The sequence below is a fragment of the Diabrotica virgifera genome, chromosome 2, assembly GCF_917563875.1.
Source record: "Diabrotica virgifera virgifera chromosome 2, PGI_DIABVI_V3a".
NCBI lineage: Eukaryota > Metazoa > Arthropoda > Insecta > Coleoptera > Chrysomelidae > Diabrotica > Diabrotica virgifera.
In genome coordinates this window covers 31,054,402-31,075,688 of record NC_065444.1, presented here as the reverse complement: position 1 = coordinate 31,075,688, position 21,287 = coordinate 31,054,402, and the positions used below count along the sequence as shown (strand labels likewise).

General features: G+C 30.6%; 1 protein-coding gene across 3 annotated transcripts in view; it reads left to right on the top strand.

Moving 5' to 3' along the window:
- LOC114337816 (relaxin receptor 2) overlaps positions 1–21,287 on the top strand; it is an 800,386-nt gene that overhangs the window by 737,883 nt on the left and 41,216 nt on the right. For all 3 annotated transcript variants that reach the window (XM_050643561.1, XM_050643559.1, XM_050643560.1), the window contains one exon: positions 7,632–7,897. In XM_050643561.1, coding sequence (XP_050499518.1) covers positions 7,632–7,897 — 266 coding nt within the window. The remainder of the gene's footprint in view (positions 1–7,631; positions 7,898–21,287) is intronic.

Here is a 21,287-nt window from a genome sequence, read left to right as displayed (position 1 = left end):
TGAAGACAATGGGACCTGCTTCAATATTTCTGTCTTGCCATAAAGAAAGTTATAAATTGTTTGAAGTAAAAGGTGCAGATTCTTGAAGTTTAATCGCAAAAGTTGAGTAACAAAATTTGAAATTTAGCTGTTTAATTAATTTTAAGTTAAAATCTAAAGTACAGAGAACAAAATGTTTTATAGAAAAAAAGTGGTGTAACTTTTAATTTTAAGAAAAACGTGATTTCATTTTTTTCTATTTTTAGGGTAAATATGCGATTTTGACAATGTTTCCCCATCTAAAATTCAAAATAAAACTCATTTTCGTTTTCAGCACCATAAAAAGTATAAAGTAAGACCAAAATTAGCCATTCACCACACCGTGGTTGATATCTCGAGAAATGAGCGTTTTTTTGGGGGGAGTACCACGTACCACTCGTCTATAAGGTCGCGTAACTTTTTTTCTGTTGCATATTTTGACTTTGTGGCCTTTTTATTGTTATTTTTTAAATTTATTTATTTAAAATATAATTTTACTAAATAAATGTGCAACATAATAATATTCATAAAATTCAAGTTTCTACCAAAATATATAAATATAATATTAAGCTTCAAATTCGGTATACTGTCAATGTTAAAAATGGGCTGCAACGGTCTAGCGCTAGCGAATGCTAGTCAGCGAATTTATTCTCATTCGGCTGCGCCCATCATTTTTTTTACTTTAGTCGGAACGCAAAATACTCTTTCTTTATAACAATACTGTTTAAACAATTTTTAACGTTTTTTCTTGCAAAAAACTTTGTTAAAAACTTTGACTTTTCTTATAAAAGATTGGTTAATTTCAGATCTTAGTGTTGTTAATTAACGTAACAGTGATTTTTTCAAAAAAAAGGGGCTATCTCAGACCCCAAGGGTCGTAGGACCTAAAAATTTTTTTTAGAAGTTGTGTATATTAACCAGCTTTCAGTATTTTTATTGCCATTTAATTTGATCTAATTTCTACGAAATTATTGTAATTGTTTATAAGCTTAAAAACTGCTATTTATTAACCAATAATTTTGTGTACGTACATGTAATTTTTTTTACTTGTTTTTTCATAGGGTATTAATATACATCTTAACGAAGGAAATGAGTCCCTGATTATTGAGACACATTCAGCCATATTAACTGGACCAGCCTCAGAACTTAGCTCGTTTTTCAAAAAATGTTATAAACAAATTAAATTTTGCAAAAACTATTTAACAGATCTGGACCATTTTTTGCACACCATTCAAACACCATAATGCCCTCAAGTTTAGGTATATTTAAACATATTTTAATAAACAGTAAAATATTGTTATTAACAATATTCAAAAACAGTGATTTTGTCGTCCGTTTTGCAATAGCTTTTTTGTTTATTAACCGATTTTAATTTGGTGTATCTCATTCGATGTACCTTTTTTTTCTGAAAAAGTTACCTGTGGACGTCAAATTTCTAAATAAACAAGTTTTTAAGTTATGAGCAAAAAACTAAGTTTGACGTTTTGATTGTTTATTTAAAAAATGTTCCACTAAAAAATTGATGAATCCCAAGATGGTAGCCTTTTTGTAATATCTCATACTACACATTTCAACTGTCAAACCTCGTCTTTTCAATTATGTCGAAGAACGGCTTATTTTTTACTAACTTGATTGGTCTAAGTGTGAATATGGGAGCCGTGTCGGCGGAAAGTGTTAAACCCCACGTTGGGCGCCAATACAGGGTGTTTCATTGGTAAAGTAACATACGTTAACTGTAGAAAGAGGATACCTAGGCAGTCTCAAAAATACCATACTTAATGGGTCTTACTCCATTAATAACAAAGATACTGGGTGTTTTATCTATTTTGCCATTTTCTTAATTGGTTGGTAACTTTTTGACCACACTGTATATTTATTTTATATTTGGCACGCAAATATCATTTAAGGTGTACAATAAATTAATTTATTTACAATTGTAAAAAATCCAGGTCCGGTTTAAAAAATATTGGAAAAATATTCCGACCCCAAGACAACACCCTGTACATTAAATTTTTTAAAATGGATTTTTCAGTTGAAAAGATGATAAAAAAAATAAATTCAGTTTTATACTTTGAATTTTCGGCAAAATGATTTTTCTGGTGAAATTTGGAATTTGAATTCTGAAATTAAGTGAATTGCGAGAGCTCTAAGTAGAAAAAAATTGAAATACAGCTTACAACTTGTCAACCACACTGTATATTGATTTTATATTTAACACGCGAATATTATTTTAGGTGTTCAGTCAATTAATTTAATTACAATTATAAAAAATCCAGGTCCGGATTAAAAAATATTGTATAAATGTTCCAACCCAAAAAAACACTTTGTATATTAAATTTTTTTAAAATGGATTTTGCATTTGAAAAGGGGATGAAAAACAAAATTAGTGGTATACTTTGAATTTTCGTCAAAATGATTTTTCTGTTAAGAATTTGAATTTGAATTCTAAAATTATGTGAATTGCGAAGCTCAAAGTAAAATAAATTAAAATATGACTTAATTTTAATTAATACCATTATTTAATCTAAATTGGTAAAATATTAACATTTGCACACATAACAATAATTTTTGATGACCCCCCTCTGTGGCTCAGTGGTAAGAGCGACTACCTTTGGATCGAAAGGTCCGAATGGTCGTGAGTTCGAATCTCACCACGGTCAGAAATTTTTAGTTTATTATAAATTAATAAATGAAAATAGTTTCTGTCCTTGTGGGATCGGTACTCACGGAGGGACCGCAGACGTTCGGATACAATTAGCGTCTCTTTGCAAAGACAATAACGTCGACTTTGCAATGTAACAAGACACTTACTCAACACACACAGTACACAGTACACATGACGCTAGGTACCTAACTACAAAAATTTACCGTACCTACGTATAAAAAAAATAATTTTTGATGGTGGTAATTTTGAATAAGTACTTTAGTTTTGAATAGTGATTATGCTGCAAATTTTCGCTGTTTTGTTATAATTTTTAGCTATTTTGTTGATTAAAGTGATGTATTCTTTATTGACCTTTATTATTTATTCATTATTTAAAGATGAATATTCGCCAAAAACTATTTTTCACACATAATAAAAAAACACTAAAATATTAACATTTTACCAATTTAGATTAAATTATGGTATTAATTAAAATTAAATTTAATTTTAATTTTTTCTACAAGAGCTCTCGCAATTGACATAATTTCAGAATTCAAATTCAAAATTTTAGTAGAAAAATCATTTTGTCGAAAATTCAAAGTATACCACTAATTTTGTTTTTCATCCTCTTTTCAAATGCGAAATCCATTTTAAAGAAAATTAATATACAAGGTGTTTTTTTGGGTCGGAATATTTACACAATATTTATTTAAACTGGACCTAGATTTTTTATCATTGTAAATAAATTAATTGATTGGACACCTAAAATAATATTCGCGTGTTAAATATAAAATCAATATACAGTGAGGTTGACAAGTTGTAAGCTGTATTTCAATTTTTTTTCTGCTTAGAGCTCTCGCAGTTCACATAATTTCAGAATTCAAATTCAAAATTTTAGCAGAAAAATCATTTTGTCGAAAATTCAAAGTATACCACTAATTTTGTTTTTCATCCTCTTTTCAAATGCGAAATCCATTTTAAAGAAAATTAATATACAAGGTGTTTTTTTGGGTCGGAATATTTACACAATATTTTTTAAACTGGACCTAGATTTTTTATCATTGTAAATAAATTAATTGATTGGACACCTAAAATAATATTCGCGTGTTAAATATAAAATCAATATACAGTGAGGTTGACAAGTTGTAAGCTGTATTTCAATTTTTTTTCTGCTTAGAGCTCTCGCAGTTCACATAATTTCAGAATTCAAATTCAAAATTTTAGCAGAAAAATCATTTTGTCGAAAATTCAAAGTATACCACTAATTTTGTTTTTCATCCTCTTTTCAAATGCGAAATCCATTTTAAAGAAAATTAATATACAAGGTGTTTTTTTGGGTCGGAATATTTACACAATATTTTTTAAACTGGACCTAGATTTTTTATCATTGTAAATAAATTAATTGATTGGACACCTAAAATAATATTCGCGTGTTAAATATAAAATCAATATACAGTGAGGTTGACAAGTTGTAAGCTGTATTTCAATTTTTTTTCTGCTTAGAGCTCTCGCAGTTCACATAATTTCAGAATTCAAATTCAAAATTTTAGCAGAAAAATCATTTTGTCGAAAATTCAAAGTATACCACTAATTTTGTTTTTCATCCTCTTTTCAAATGCGAAATCCATTTTAAAGAAAATTAATATACAAGGTGTTTTTTTGGGTCGGAATATTTACACAATATTTTTTAAACTGGACCTAGATTTTTTATCATTGTAAATAAATTAATTGATTGGACACCTAAAATAATATTCGCGTGTTAAATATAAAATCAATATACAGTGAGGTTGACAAGTTGTAAGCTGTATTTCAATTTTTTTTCTGCTTAGAGCTCTCGCAGTTCACATAATTTCAGAATTCAAATTCAAAATTTTAGCAGAAAAATCATTTTGTCGAAAATTCAAAGTATACCACTAATTTTGTTTTTCATCCTCTTTTCAAATGCGAAATCCATTTTAAAGAAAATTAATATACAAGGTGTTTTTTTGGGTCGGAATATTTACACAATATTTTTTAAACTGGACCTAGATTTTTTATCATTGTAAATAAATTAATTGATTGGACACCTAAAATAATATTCGCGTGTTAAATATAAAATCAATATACAGTGAGGTTGACAAGTTGTAAGCTGTATTTCAATTTTTTTTCTGCTTAGAGCTCTCGCAGTTCACATAATTTCAGAATTCAAATTCAAAATTTTAGCAGAAAAATCATTTTGTCGAAAATTCAAAGTATACCACTAATTTTGTTTTTCATCCTCTTTTCAAATGCGAAATCCATTTTAAAGAAAATTAATATACAAGGTGTTTTTTTTTGGGTCGGAATATTTACACAATATTTTTTAAACTGGACCTAGATTTTTTATCATTGTAAATAAATTAATTGATTGGACACCTAAAATAATATTCGCGTGTTAAATATAAAATCAATATACAGTGAGGTTGACAAGTTGTAAGCTGTATTTCAATTTTTTTTCTGCTTAGAGCTCTCGCAGTTCACATAATTTCAGAATTCAAATTCAAAATTTTAGCAGAAAAATCATTTTGTCGAAAATTCAAAGTATACCACTAATTTTGTTTTTCATCCTCTTTTCAAATGCGAAATCCATTTTAAAGAAAATTAATATACAAGGTGTTTTTTTGGGTCGGAATATTTACACAATATTTTTTAAACTGGACCTAGATTTTTTATCATTGTAAATAAATTAATTGATTGGACACCTAAAATAATATTCGCCTGTTAAATATAAAATCAATATACAGTGAGGTTGACAAGCTGTAAGCTGTATTTCAATTTCTTTTTCTGCTTAGATCTCTCGCAATTCACTTAATTTCCGAAATCAAATTCAAAATTTCACCAGAAAAATCATATTGCCGAAAATTCAAATTATACCACTGAATTTAGTTTTTCATCCTCTTTTCAACTGAAAAATCCATTTTAAAAAAATTTAATGTACAGGGTGTTGTTTTGTGGTCGGAATATTTTTCCAATATTTTTTAATTCGGATCTGGATTTTTTACAATTGTAAATAAATTAATTTATTGTACACCTTAAATGATATTTGCGTGCCAAATATAAAATAAATACACAGTGTGGTTAAAAAGCTATGAACCAATTAGGAACCAGTATCTTTGTTATTAATGGAGTAAAATCCATTAAGTATGGTATTTTTGAGATCGCCTAAGTGTCCTCTTTCTACAGTTAACGTGTGTTACTTTCCCAATGAAACACCCTGTATCATTAGATGCTAAATTGTTTAACAATAAAATGATACCTCATTCGTGTAACTATAAAATGACACTTGAGATGACAATTATCTAGTTGGGGCTTCGACTAGCTCTGTTTCATGTGTCATCTTAAATACAAATCTGAACACTGAGAAATTTTGGCAAGGACAAATAAAAGATTATATTAACTAATAGTCCTATTTATTAAAAATAAAGAAAAGAAAATTTAATATTAATAAAAAGCAAATCTTACCTAAATCGGTAGAAGAATAAATAAAAATGTAAAAATGATGCTTATGGCAATGGCTAATATATTTTTGTCACTTCCTGATGTTGCGGAATGTAGATTTTACAGGCTTAATGACAGAGCTGTGCATGGCACCCTATTTTTTCCACCAAAAAGAGGGACAAGCAAAATTCGATATAGAAAAAAACCCAAGATTCGACGAAACAATATAAATGGGTTTCGGAACAAAAATCACACTTTAAATACCCAAAAGATACAGAATAAACTTTCCCACTTCTGTATCTTGAAGTTAAAGTTGACATTTACAGAAGAATAAAGATTAAAGAGGTTATTTATAATAGGAAAGTTAAACGCCAACTATTTTTAGGAGAAAAATATTAAAACAAAACATAAAGTTAACAAATTAATAGAATCGGCAGAAATTGGAATATAGACAAGGCGAAAACGGCGGGTTCATTGGTAAAAAGATTCCCATGAGATTTTTTTGCATAATCACATTCGTGAGACATCCCAGAATAAGGTTCAATAAGTCGCCCACGCGAAAAGTGGTCCAAATTTTGAAAAATTTTAATTTGTTTAAATTGGAACAATCAATATTTTCGGTCCGGACCAATTTTTTTAGGGTTGTTGGACCATTCTGGACAAAAAATATCTCTTTTTTCTCTAAATTTGATCGTTTTTGAGTTATCAGCAATTTAAAATTGAAAAAAAAAACGAAAAATGGCGATTTTCAAGGCTTAATAACTCGGTTAAAAGTTATTATCATGAAACTCAGAAAGTGACTAAATCAAAGTTTAAAGACCTCCCTACAAGATCCTGAAGAAATTTCTGTCATTATTTTATTACTAAGCTGTTATTTTTACGTAATAATAATGAGCGCCATGCACGTACTCGGTGGCCGTCAATTGTGAGTGCGAAAGAGATGCCATTCCGGCAGTCCAATCGTGCATCTTACCCGCACTCACATTTACAGTCGCATCAATACGATCTTACCGCTCATTATTATTACTTAAAAATAATAGCTTAATAATAACATAATGACAAAAATTTGTTCAGGATCTTGTAGCAGGGACTTTAAACTTTGATTTAGTCACTTTCTGACATTCATAATAATAACTTTTAAGCGATTTATTAAGCTTTTAAAATCGCCATTTTTCGTTTTTTTCAATTTTAAATTGCTTATAACTCGAAAACGAACCAGAATGGTCCAAAATGTTTAAAAAAAAATTGTCCGGGCCAAAATATTGGTTTTTGCAATTTGAACAAAAAAAAATTATTAAAAAAAATTTGGACCACTTTTTGCGCGGGCGACTTCTTGAACCTAATTCTAGGATGTCTCATGAATGTGATGATGCAAAAAATCTCATGGGAATATTTTTTCCAACGAACCCGCCGTATTCGCCTTGTGTAATAAAATAATTATGTAAAGAAAATAAACATATTTCGTGAATAACGTTGCATGTATATAAAATATATAGGTATATCCATTTTTTAGGATTTTTAAGTACTCTCTCATGCGAGTCATCTGTCCTCATTCTAACTCTAGTTACTTGGGACAGATTTGTATCAGTAACACAGCCATTATTACGGAAACAACCATCTAAGAAGATAGCAGCTATCACTCTAATCACGCTTTGGAGTTTTGCTACTATCGTGTCACTAATACCGCTAAGCGATTTTACAAGCAGCTACTTTGGAGACGAATTCTACGGCAACAATGGAGTATGTTTGTCATTACATATCCATGAACCGTACTCAATGGTAAGGTATAGTTATATATTTTCTTTTCTCTAGTTATATAGGTATAAGTTATAAATATTTTACACTACTGAAAAAATAGTGTTTGCATGTTATAATGGGAGTTAGACAAGGATATTTAATCTTTATTCCGACTTTATTTGTAAAGAGCAACTAGAGGATTCCAAGGATGGAGTCAAGGTGAATGGTGTAAACACCAACAGCATCAGATACGCCGATGATACGGTGTTGATTGCGGATTCCGACTTGGATCTACAACAACTCATCGACAGGACCAACTTGGTCTGTGAGCAATTCGACATGAAAATAAACATTAAGAAAACCAAAGTGATGTCAATAAAAAAAAACAGAATGTACCTGAACCTTATACAATAAACTAGGACATTTTAGAAAAGCTTAAATAAATTTAACTACCTGGGCTGTTGGATCGATAGCAGCCTAAATTCTGATCTAGAAATATGATCGAGAATAGAACGGGTAGAAAATCTTTCGAAAAAATTAAAAGACTGCTATGTGATTCTCGAATAAAACTCGAAATTCTACTACGTTTATCAAAATGCTACGTCCAGTCGACCCTTCTCTATGCAGTTGAAATGTGGACCCTTAAAACATCAACCGTAAATAAATTATTGGAGGCCTTTGAATTGTGAATCTACCGGAGGATCTTTAAAACTTCATGGACATCGCATTCCTCTAGGGGTCAACAACTTCTTGAAAATTTCAAGATCTTGTCTTGATCTTGTCTTGATTTCAAGACAAGATCAAAACAAGAAGTAATTTTAGATTTCAAGACAAGACAAGAAGTTCTATGTCAATACCAAAATTTCTTGTCAAGAAAACAAGAAATCTTGAAATATCTTGAGATAAAATTATTTTAACATAACATAATATATTTTAATTTATTGAACACTGTATTTTATTTTATCTCTCGTAGATTTAAAATATTTCCAGTTTGTCTAAAAGTAAGTTTACCCCAATTACCACCAATGGGAGGTGTGCAATATTTTTCCCCTTCGAGTATTGAAGAAAGTGTTAGATAGATAGAATTTATTTATTTAGTGTTTTAAAGCTTCTCAGATACTGACAAAATTTACAAATCAGTACTCATTCTTTATCTAATATTTTACAATTATTTAGATTTTCGTTGTCGCAAAATGTAGTTAAAGCATTTTTTACACTTAAACCCCATGTTAGCATCTCGAAAGTTTTTGATGTGCCATTTAGTAGGCACATCAAATTTTGGCATAGTCATCTTACAGTAATTTATGGCCTCGCAGCACTGTTAAGTAAGTTATACTTCGATTTCATCCTCCAAATAATCAAAATCCTTTTCAATGTCTAACTGTTTCGATTTGGTTCAATAATTTTTATGAAATCCTGGACAGCTAAGTTTAGAATGTGCGAACCATACAAAATACAAAGCACACATCAATTTTTCGTTAGTCAGGAAACAAATGCAGTTCGGGGACTCCCCCCAGTGAGGGTTGGCAAAAACCAAGGTTTTTTTCCAAAAAACCAAAAAAACCAGGTTTATTTGATACAAAGTATAATAAGTCTAAATACTTTAAAAATGAATAAAAATCATTTTATAAAATAATAATAATAATAAATAATGAAAAAAATTATTAAGACAACTTTTATATTTATTTACACACACAAAAAATTAATAAAACAAAAAACATCTTCAAACGTAATAATATTCAAAGTAACTAAGTTGGAAAGTAACAAAATAGAATTTATTTATCTTAATTTTCTGCAATTGTGGCAGCTGTATAAAATAAAAACACCAGTTTGGAGGTTCAAAAAACCAGGTTTTTTTCTAAATAAACCAGTTGGTTTAAACCTTGGTTTAAACCAAGGTTTTAAGCATGTTGGTTTAAACCCTGCCCCCAGTGACAGTCGAGGCCGTGTCAGCACGCAACGCAATAAAAAGTTCGCCGGGGAAACACCGGATCGGGTAATCAAGAAATTTCAAGATCTTGAAATTTCTTGAGTCAAGACAAGATATAAGATGTACGGTGACCATATGTACTTATTTAAGTAGGACAGTACTTATTTTTAAATATTGTCCTAATGTACTTTAAAACCTTTCTAAGGACACGCGAATGTACTTATTTTTTCTAAAAAATGAATATTTTTATCTTTTACTACTTTTAAACAATTTTTTTTTGTATACTGTTCCAGGTATTGCAGCTTTTGTGTCTTGATGGTTTCCAATATTTCCATTCTTTTGTTGACTCTTCTCATGACTTCGTTGTTTGTTACAGGCTCGGTCCATGCTATCTTCAGGTACCTTCACCCACAGTTCAAATGCTTCCAACTTTTTAGTAGTCGACGCGTTAATTGACCATGCTTCTATCCCGTAAAGCAGAGTCGAGAAGATATAACACCTTGCCAGCCTAACTCTAAGCCTTAATTATTTCAGTTGTCTTGCACAAACTACCTTTCTCATTTTATTGAAGTTGGTTCTTGCCTTCTCTATTCGAACTTTAATTTCTTTGGAGTAATCGTTTGTGTGATTAATTATTGTGCCAAGATAGTTGTAGTTTTCAACTTGTTCTAAAGTCAGGCTTTTATCATTATTTTGGGTTTTTGATATCCTCATAAATTTAGTTTTCTTGATGTTTACTGATAATCAATATTGTTCTCCATACTCAACTATCTTGTTAATTAGCTTTTGGAGGTCTTGGAGGTTGTCCGCTATTATGATAATGTCGTCCGCATGTCTAATGTTGTTAATTGGCGTTCCATTTAGGTACCTTTATTCCTGCTGTTTCTTCCTCAAGAACTTTTTTCATAATTTCTTCAGAGTATGCATTTAATAGTAGTAGTGACAATACACACCCCTGCCGCACTCCTCTTTTAATTTTGAACTCTTCTGATGTGTGTTCGTTAATGCGTATGTGTGCCTGCTGTTTATAATATAGATTTGTTATAATTCAAAGGTCATTGTATTGTAATTGTTTTGCTTTGAGGACGTCCATTAGCTCTTTGTGGCGGACTTTATCGAAAGCCTTGTTGTAATCTATGAAACAGACGTACATATCCTGGTTCACATCCAAGCATCTCTGGATTAGTAACGTAAATCCAAAGTGGGTTTCTTCAATATTCATATCAAGTGTGGTAAATGCGTTTATGAATGATCTTTAAAAACATTTTAAGTGTGTGAGACATCAGGCTTATGGTGCGGTGGTTGTACACAAAACTTCACTGCACAAGTGAAACATTTTTACACAAAATGTGTAACCTATCTAGAAAACTGGAGTACAAATTTTCATGAATTTAAACTATTCAAAAGCATAGATCTAAAGTGGGCTCCACACTCTCGGCGAAGTTACTTCGCCAAAGTTGACCGAAGTCCGAAGTATCCTCTCTACACACTCGTTCTACTTCGCGAGGAAGTGCGATACCGACAAAGAGCGGTGCGATACCGACAAAGATCCCTTTGACCAGACCGACAGAAAATGGAAGTAGAACGAAGTGAGGCAAAGTTACACAAGGTGGCCGTCTACACATTCGTACTTGTTGAACCTCGATCGGCTTCGGCGAGAGTGTGGAGCTCGCATTAGAAGTGAAATAACATGGAACGATGTTTGTTATTCTCTCGAAGCTTTTAAATTGTCTATCAAGGCAACCATGTTAAACGAAGATCAACTCTTTGACGAACTGGGAATTTTGAAAGACGTGGCTACAAGTGAAAAAATTGCTGAGTGGAACAGAAAAGAAAAAAATAGTCAGGATCGATGGCTTAAAGTTTTTAAGTGTGTAGATCAATTCAAACTGAAAAACTTACAAATATTATGCGAATTTATTTTTTCCCTTCCGAGTACTAGTGCGGCTATCTAGTGTTTATTTTCTGTAATAAATAATTATTATTGGACGTCGGAAAAGTCACAAATGTCCATATCCACTCCCAAGGCAGCGATGCTGGTGTACGCAAATTTTGATGAGACTTGTATGAAATGTTTCATTTACTTCAGTCGAAGTCGGACCTTCTTAAATTAATTTTAAGTTCAGAAAAATATGAATGATGCAAAAAATCGGAAGAAGATGAGGCTATTCCAGGTCTCTCATCTAAAAATTCTTAATTACAGGCTTGTAACTTTTTCAAAGTGAATGTAATATGTTATATTTAGTTTAATTGATATAATTTTTTTATGTTTAGCTACATAGTTCATTTATTTTTAACGCCAAAAAGTTATATTTGTCCAATAACAAGATACATTTTGCGTTTTTAATACATTTTTGTTTTTTGTACTTTTTTTTCTTTAAAAAGATATGGTCACCGTATATAAGATGTCAAGAAAACGTCAAGACAAGATTTTTTTAAATTTCTTGAATTTTTCTCAAGACAAGACAAGAAGTTGTTGTCAAGACCAGAATTCTTGTCTTGTCGACCCCTACATTCCTCAAACGAAACAGTGCTGCATAGAATAGGCAAAAAACGAGAACTTTTCAGCACAGTAAAAGTTAGAAAAACGTCATACCTAGATCACATAGGTACTGAGAAACAAGTACCAATATGCTCAACTAATAGTGAAAGGAAATATCGAGGGAAAAAGAGGATTAAGAAGGAAAAGACTATCGTGGCTAAGAAATATACGACAATGAACAGGGCTAAATAAAAATAGACAGGCAAGAGTGTGCAATTGTAGTATCCTCTATTGAGGAGAAGGTACTTTAAGAAGAAGAAGTTTTTGCATACTAAAACACCTATTAGCATTATGGAAAACTCAAATGTAGTTTATAAAATACAATGTGAAAATTGTGATAAGTCGTATATCGGACAGACATCATAATACAACAGTTACCCCAGAAAAAATGAAAATACATGTACTCATGTGCATTAATAGATCGTTCAATTACATAGTAAAAATAATTTCAATAAAACCATGAAAACAAATTAAATAAAAGATAATTGCTAGAAATGGTATGCATAAATAAATGTCAATGTGTCAAAAACTGGCATTGATAAACTAAGCAATAAAATACATTCTGGTTTACGGAAACTAATATGTCAATTCAATGATTTTAAATTTCCTGACTGAATTCAAAAATTTTAATTTTTAAATTTGGCGCCACCTTCTTTACTTTGTTGGTAAACTGAAGAGTTTACAAATAACATATAACCGTAAATTTACAGTGTGCAGGTATTTAACAATGGAAAACTAATTACCAACAACCTAAAATACATACTTATATTTTATAATAAACACAGACGAGTATCTTTCTGACATAAATTGAATTTTAGAATAAATTATTTGATCATTAGACGGGTCTATATATGGTCGCCCCCGTTAGCGAAATTATTCCGATTCGATTTTTTTGCACAATCTTACTCAAAAAAGGTCCTTATAACAAATCCACAGGGTGCCAGGCGGTGCCGTGGTGGAAAACTTGTTTAAACAATTTTTTTTAACAAATTGACAAAAATGATTTTTTCATTTCGAACAAATTTTTTTAGATAAGTTAGGAGTAAGGCCATTCTGAGCAAAAAAAGTCTCTTGTCATTTTCTCTAAAATTGATTGTTGTCGAGTTATACGCGATTCAAAATTTGAAAAATGCGAAAATCGCCATTTTCAAGGCTTAATAACTCGATTAAAAATTATTATTATTAAAGTCAAAAAGTGACCAGATTAAATATTAAAACCCCTTCTTCAAGATCCTGAAGAAAATTTTGTCATTATTGTATTACGAAGCTGTTATTTTTAATTATTAACAAGTAGCCCTATACTCCAGGTTGTAAGCGCCAGGCCCCCGTTATGTAAATTATTACGATTCGATTTTTTTGCACAAACGTACTCAAAAAGAGGTCTTTATAATAAATCCACAGGGTGCCAGGCGGTACCTTGGTCGAAAAATTGTTTAAACAATTTTTTTTAAACAAATTCACAAAATATTTTTTTTACTTCGAAAAAAATTTTTTTTAGATAATTTCGGTCATTCTGAGCAAAAAAGGTCTCTTGTAATTTTTCTCTAGAATTTATTGTTGTCGAGTTATACGCGATTTAAAATTATTTGAAAAATGCGAAAATAACTATTTTCAAAGCTTAATAACTCGATTAAAAATTATTATTGTATAGCGCTAATTGTTAATAATTAAAAATAACAGCTTTGTAATAAAATAACGACAAAAATTTCTTCAGAATCTTGAAGGAGGGGTTTTAAACTTTGATTTGGATACTTTCTGACTTCCATAATAATAATTGTTAATCGAGTTATTAAGCCTTAAAATTCGCATTTTTCAAATTTTAAATCGCGTATAACTCGACAAAAATCAATTTTAGAGAAAAATCACAAGAGACCTTTTTGGCTCAAAATGGCCCTTAGAACCCAAAAAAATGTACTAAGTGGAAAAAAAAATGATTTTTTGAATTTGTTTAAAAAAAATTGTTTAAACAATTTTCCGACCGTTGCACCTCCCGGCACCCTGTGAATTTGTTATAAGGACTTCTTTTTGAATAAGTTTGTGCAAAAAAAACGAATCGTAATAATTTACATAACGGGGGCGACGATACAACTTGGACTATAGCGCTAATTGGTAATAATTAAAAATAACAGCTTTGTAATAAAATAATGACAAAAATTTCTTCAAGATCGTGATGGAGGAATTTTAAACTTCAATTTGATCACTTTCTGAATTTCATAATAATAATTTTTAATTGAGTTATTAAGCCTTGAAAATGGCCATTTTCGCATTTTTCAAATTTTATATCGCGTATAACTCGACAACAATCAATTTGAGAGAAAAATTATAAAAGACCTATTTTGCTCAGAATGACCTGTCTAAAAAAAATTTGTTCGAAATGAAAAAATTATTTTGTGAATTTGTTTAAAAATAGTTATTTATGAAACAGTGAAAAGTATGCTTTTTGCGAACGCACGCGATGTTTAGAGCACGAGCGACAGCGGTGCGAGTGCTATACATCGCGTAAGTTCGCAAAAAGTACTTCACGCACAGTTTCATACAATATTTATCTACTATAAGATAAACAATTTAAAAAAATGTAACTCTTCGTCACTGGAATTCATTTCTATTCTATAAATTTTAGAACTTTGACATTTAAAAATTCTAACTTCTTTCAAACCACAAAATTGTCAAAACTTTTTTTGTAATTTATTGCTCACATGTCATCACCATGACAACTCGAAAGTTAAGGATATTTGATTATATTATGAAATTGTGCCAAAAATCAGCGCGAAAAAGTAAATCCCATTTAAAATACATTGTTACTTCACGCACACTTTAAATCCTTCACGCACTGCTATCTATAATGACAGTTTTCACAAACTAAAAACTTATACATAATTTATGAGATAGAGTAGATAAAAATTGTTATTAAATAATTTTTCGACCACGGCACCGCCTGGCACCCTGTGGATTTGTTATAAGGACCTCTTTTTGAGTAAGTTTGTGCAAAAAATCGAATCTGAATAATTTCGCTAACGGGGGCGACGGTACAGCGCCGTCTACATGTGTTTCCTCAAATAAAAAAACTTAGACATTGTCATTACTGGTAGGTATAATAAGAATTTTATTTTATTGTTTTGTTTTTATGCTTGTCTTATACAATGTTTTTTCGTCTTAATTTCATTGTATTTATTACTGATAAAATAATAATAATCTTATTTTAGCATGTTCTGATGAAGCTTATAAATTTTGCGACTGTGTATTTTATATATAATCTAACTTTAGTTCTAAGAAAACATACAGCACTTAAGGCAGTAAAACGTTTAATAAAAAAAAATTAAGTTTTGTTGGCAATTGAAGTTAATTTGAAGAGAAAATGGACAATACGTTGTTGCTTTTAGTTGTTCGGTAGATTTCGTCCTAAATGATAATTGCTTCTGCAGGTGAAATTAGACAACGAAATTCGAGAGCACTTATTACTACCCATATACTACTGTACTGTATAATACTTATACTATACAATGAGTACGAGGGATGTTCTGAAAATTTTTAGGAGTACAACGCAAAATAAAACTTATATAATATTGAAACGTATATAGAAACTTTTTATTATTATGAAATAATGGTGATTTGTGTATCAAGTAATATTTTTGTGTGATGTCAAAAAACTTCTAATATAAATATATCCAAAACCGATTTAGTTTAATTTAAAGTTTGAGTTTATTTTAAGTTTAAAATTATATGTGGTTATTCATTTTTGATTTACATGTTTACTCTGATTGGAGTACGAAGGGAACCATTCTCGTTGGAACTTTACCGCGCTGAGCAGATGGGACGTGAATTGTAAAATTCCCTCATCCTCTTTAGTCTCAGCATCCGTTATGGCTTGCAAATTTTAGAAGCCTCGGAGGTGTAACCAGGGAAGGTTCCCATTGTTTTTAATCTGGTGGGATGTAGAGTAATATTTTTGGTATTATTTTATGTGCTATTAGATTGAAAACTTAGTCTTTTGCTAGCAGTTGCCGCTAGGGCATCCCTGCCATTTCGTTCGTTGCAATCCGTAACTGCACGATGGGGTTTGTCCTGGTTGGGTCAGAGAGAGCAGCATATGTGCCTCCTGATGAGAGACTAATAAGTTTCGAAACCGGTAGAGCAGGCGTGGATACAGGGGGTCAACGGGTCCGTGGACCCCCCTATTGTATTGGACACCCATCCATGACACCACGGACTATTTCCGTGTTTCATCCGTAACACGGAAAGAGTCCCACCAGAGCTCAATCCTTTACCGATACCGTAGGTATCGGAAGAGATGAGTGAATTTTATCCTTAGAGTAAGTTGAGTCGTATGGCTAAATCAGGATAATATAATATTTGCGGTAAGTCTGCCTCCCCCCTCCTATTATGAATTTCTAGATCCGCGCCTGGGTAGAGGTGCTTGCTGCACTCTCTGATTGAACTAGAATATAATGCGGCGGTAGTTTTGTGTTGCAACGAAATTGAAACTGGTTATTCATTTTTGGTTTTAAATTTAGTTTAAAATTTTAAGTTAACTTCGAAATTAAAGTCTAAGATTTGTCGATGACAAAGTACTCACAAGCAACGATACAGAAGAACTACTATATACAGGGTGAGTCATGAGGAACTGTACATACTCCTACCTCGTATAGAGGCCCCTATGGGGAATAACAAATGACCATTAAAAAGTGTCTGCTCCCATTGTTTAATAATATACAGGGCGAGTTTCGCATTTTGACAGAAATTTATATTCGTCATAATTTTTGAACGGTCAAATCGATGTGTCTCTTATTTTGGTCAATCGTTACACTATTACCACCTAATCAACTAGAAAACTAGAAAAAAATCAGGTCCGGCTTTAAAAAATTAGTTCGTTTGGGTCTTAGAAAAAATTTCACCCTGTATATGCTTTTTGAAAACTCTAATATTAATTTTACAAATTAGACAAATAGGCAATTAAAATGACATATTTATTTTTTCCCCACACGTTTACTTAATTTTTTATAAAAAAATCAAATTTGACTATGAATTAAAAATTTGGTACAGTGAACCATAGATTTAAAAAAAAATTAACTTTTATTACAAAAATTAATTTTTTTAAACAAATATTTGATTTATGTTATCACCCAATCAAATGATTTATTTAAACTAGAAAAAAATCAGGTCCGGCTTTAAAAAATTAGTTTGTTTGGGTCTTAAAATAATTTCACCCTGTATACGCTTTTTGAAAACTCTAATATGAATTTTACAAATTAGACAAATAGGCAATTAAAATGGCATATTTATTTTTTTCCCCACACGATTACTTAATTTTTTATTAAAAAATCAAATTTGTCAAAATCGCAATTTTACCATAAAAAAAAATTAAACAACGTTTTTCTTAAAATTAAAAGTTTCACCATTTTTTTTTTTTTTTTTTCTATAACACGTCTAGATCTAAAACTCCCCATAACACTTCTCTTTGGACTCTATAGTTTAACATAAACGTGATAAAATAGATAAATTTTAAATTTTTTTACTTAATTTTTGCGATTTAACTTTGCAATTCACGAATCTGCACCTTTTATTTTTTTAAATTCATAACTTTAACGAGAAGAAGACTGAAAGTCAACAACAATTGTCATAGTCTTCACAATGGTAAGAGATAGGGGCTGTAAAAATTTCAGAAAAAAAATTTTAAAATGGAACGTTGTAGCGAGTTAAACCGTGCTTTCATCTTTTTTTTTAATTTTTAGGTTAAAATTCCGATTTTGACAAATTTTATTTTTTAATAAAAAATTAAGTAATCGTGTGGGGAAAAGATAAATATGCCATTTTAATTGCCTATTTGTCTAATTTGTAAAATTCGCATTAGAGTTTTCAAAAAGCGTATACAGGGTGAAATTTTTTCTAAGACTAAAACGAAATATTTTTTTAAATCCGGGCCTGATTTTTTTCTAGTTTGATTAAATCAGTTGATTGGGTGGTAACATAAATTAAATATTTGTTCAAAAAAAAATTAATTTTTGTAATAAAAGTAAAGTTTTTTAAAGCTATGGTTCACTTTACCAAACTTTTAATTATTATTCATAGTCAAATTTGATTTTTTTATAAAAAAAAACAAGTAATCATCTGAGGAAAAAATATATAAGCCATTTTAATTGCCTATTTGTCTAATTTGTAAAATTCATATTAGAGTTTTCAAAAAGCGTATACAGGGTGAAATTTTTTCTAAGCCCCAAACGAACTAATTTTTTAAAGCCGGACCTGATTTTTTTCTAGTTTGAATAAATCAGTTGATTGGTTGGTAACATAAATCAAATATTTGTTAAAAAAACTTAATTTTTGTAATAAAAGTTAATTTTTTTTAAATCTATGGTTTACTTTACCAAACTTTTAATTCATAGTCAAATTTGGTTATTTTTTAAAAAATTAAGTAATCGTGTGGGGAAAAAAATAAATATGCCATTTTAATTGCATATTTGTCTAATTTTTAAAATTTATATTAGAGTTTTCAAAAAGCGTATACAGGGTAACATTTTTCTAAGGCCCAATCGAACTAATTTTTTAAAGCCGGGCCTGATTTTTTTCTAGTTTGAATAAATCAGTTGATTAGGTGGTAATAGTGTAACGATTGACCAAAATAAGAGACACATCGATCTGACCGTTCAAAAATTATGACGAATATAATTTTATGTCAAAATGCGAAACTCGTCCTGTATATTATTAAACAAGGGGAGCAGACACTTTTTAATGGTCATTTGTTATTCCCCATAGGAGCGTCTATACGAGGTAGGAGTATGTACAGTTCCTCATGACTCACCCTGTATGCTAAAGGAGTTTAAATAATAATCTGCGAAAATCAGTTTAAAGATGAATTAAAATAAAAAGTGATGATAAATCAAAATATCACAGTAAACTTAGATGGAAGTGAGATGGAAAGTATCGAAAAGTATATTATATTCCTAGTCACATGATCAAAACTAGGTAAACAGAATCCAACGGCATAACTAGACGCTAGATGAATCTTAATGACTTGGGCAACAGTAAGAAAACTCAGTGTTGTGTTGAAAAGCAAAAAGATACCAATAGATTTATAGATAAAGGTAATTAACAGTTGTATTCTACCAGTTATGATCTAAAAAAACAAGAATGTGTGTGTACTTTGTACGCACGTAAGAAGTTATACTTCTACTACATATTATGTGATTTTTAAGACTATACCAAAAATTTAAAAAAATAAAAGAATAAAACGCACACAAACACATTGAAAAATGCCACAAAGAAAAAATGATTTCTGGACGATAATAATTGTTGGCAAAAATTTTAAATACGCATTTGCTGAAAAAAAAATTATATAACAAATATACTTACAATCATAATATGCATAAAAAAATAAAAAAATAAAACTTGAATCGGGAATTGAACCCTTGAATTTCGTGCCGCTTTGACTCGTAATCGAAGCGTAGACTCACTCGTCCAATCGCACATTATTTATCATGTGGAAAAATACGGTAACTGAACGTTTTACTGTTTGACAATTGTTTTGAAAATTATGTAGTTTAAATTTTGTGGAAGAAAATATAAAAATATAACAAAACAGTAAGAAAACAATATATTAGATGAAGATTGGTAGAACTTTTGTTGGTAATCAAATTAAGTATGTAAATCAAAGCATTACATACCTACTAGATAAATAAATCTACGCCAAAAAATCATAATTTAAAAATAAAAATCAAACCTAATTTGGGATTTCTCTCTAAAATCCGCATTCTTGAGAAAATAAATGTATGTATTTCAACCTAATCCAAATGTATAATTACAATATGATTATAATAAAAACTAGGTACTTACCAAATTAGAATGAGTTTTCCTTGTCCAAAATAGTCCAAAAGTCCAAAAATATAGGTATATGAAAACTATTTAAAAAGGCAGTATAACTATTAACTAACTTTTGTTTGTTGTTTCTTTTCACACAAATTTTAAAACGCAACAACCATAAATAATCTAACTACAGCTGTGCCACAGCCACCATATTGAATAATTTTTGACATGTCATTTGAACATCCAATCAGAACAAAGTTATAATGCGCATGCGCCCGGTCGCTAGGTTTTCCCATATAAAAATTTACCCTCTATCGCCGGTAAAGAAGTATAACTTCAAAAATAGAGACCGTGACACCCGTAGGGGCCATTGAAGGAGCTATGTTAGGAGTTTCTCTGAGAAAACATATACGAATTAAGGACGTTCGAAGCAGGACGAAGGTAGAAGAGGTGAATGAAAGAATTGCGCAAATGAAATTGAGCTGGGTAGGACACCTGGTAGATAAACGAGAAACATTGTATATTGGAAACCACGCGAACACAGTCGTAGTAGAGGAAGACCACAAAATACGGTGAAAAGATGCTATCAAAGTAAAAGTTAAATGGAAAGATGCTGTAGCAAATTTTACTCCATTCTCAGAGCGCGTGATGTTAATACAATTGAAAGATAAGAAGAACATAATAAACATCATACAAGTGTACGCTCCTACAGCAGACAAAGACGAAGAGGAAATAGAACAATTCTATAATAACTTAGAAGAGGTGATGAGAACAACAAAGAGACAACACATTAACATAGTAATGGGCGATCTGAACGCCAAGGTAGGTCAGGGTAAAATTGGAGAAAATGACGGTGAATACGGCTTAGAATAGAAATGAAAGGGGTGATCGTTTAGTTCAGTTTTGTCAAAGCGAAGATTTAATAATTACTAATACATTCTTTAAATTACCCCCAAGGCGACTGTATACGTGGACGTCACCACAACACACACAAGAAAAAGTAATCAGAAACCAAATAGATTACATAATGGTGACAAAAAGATACCGTAATGCCGTGAAATCTACTAAAACTTACCCTGGAACTGATATCGGTTCGGATCATAATCCAGTAGTATCTGTGTTAGAAGCTAGACCAAAGAAAATGAGAAAAACCATCATCCCAG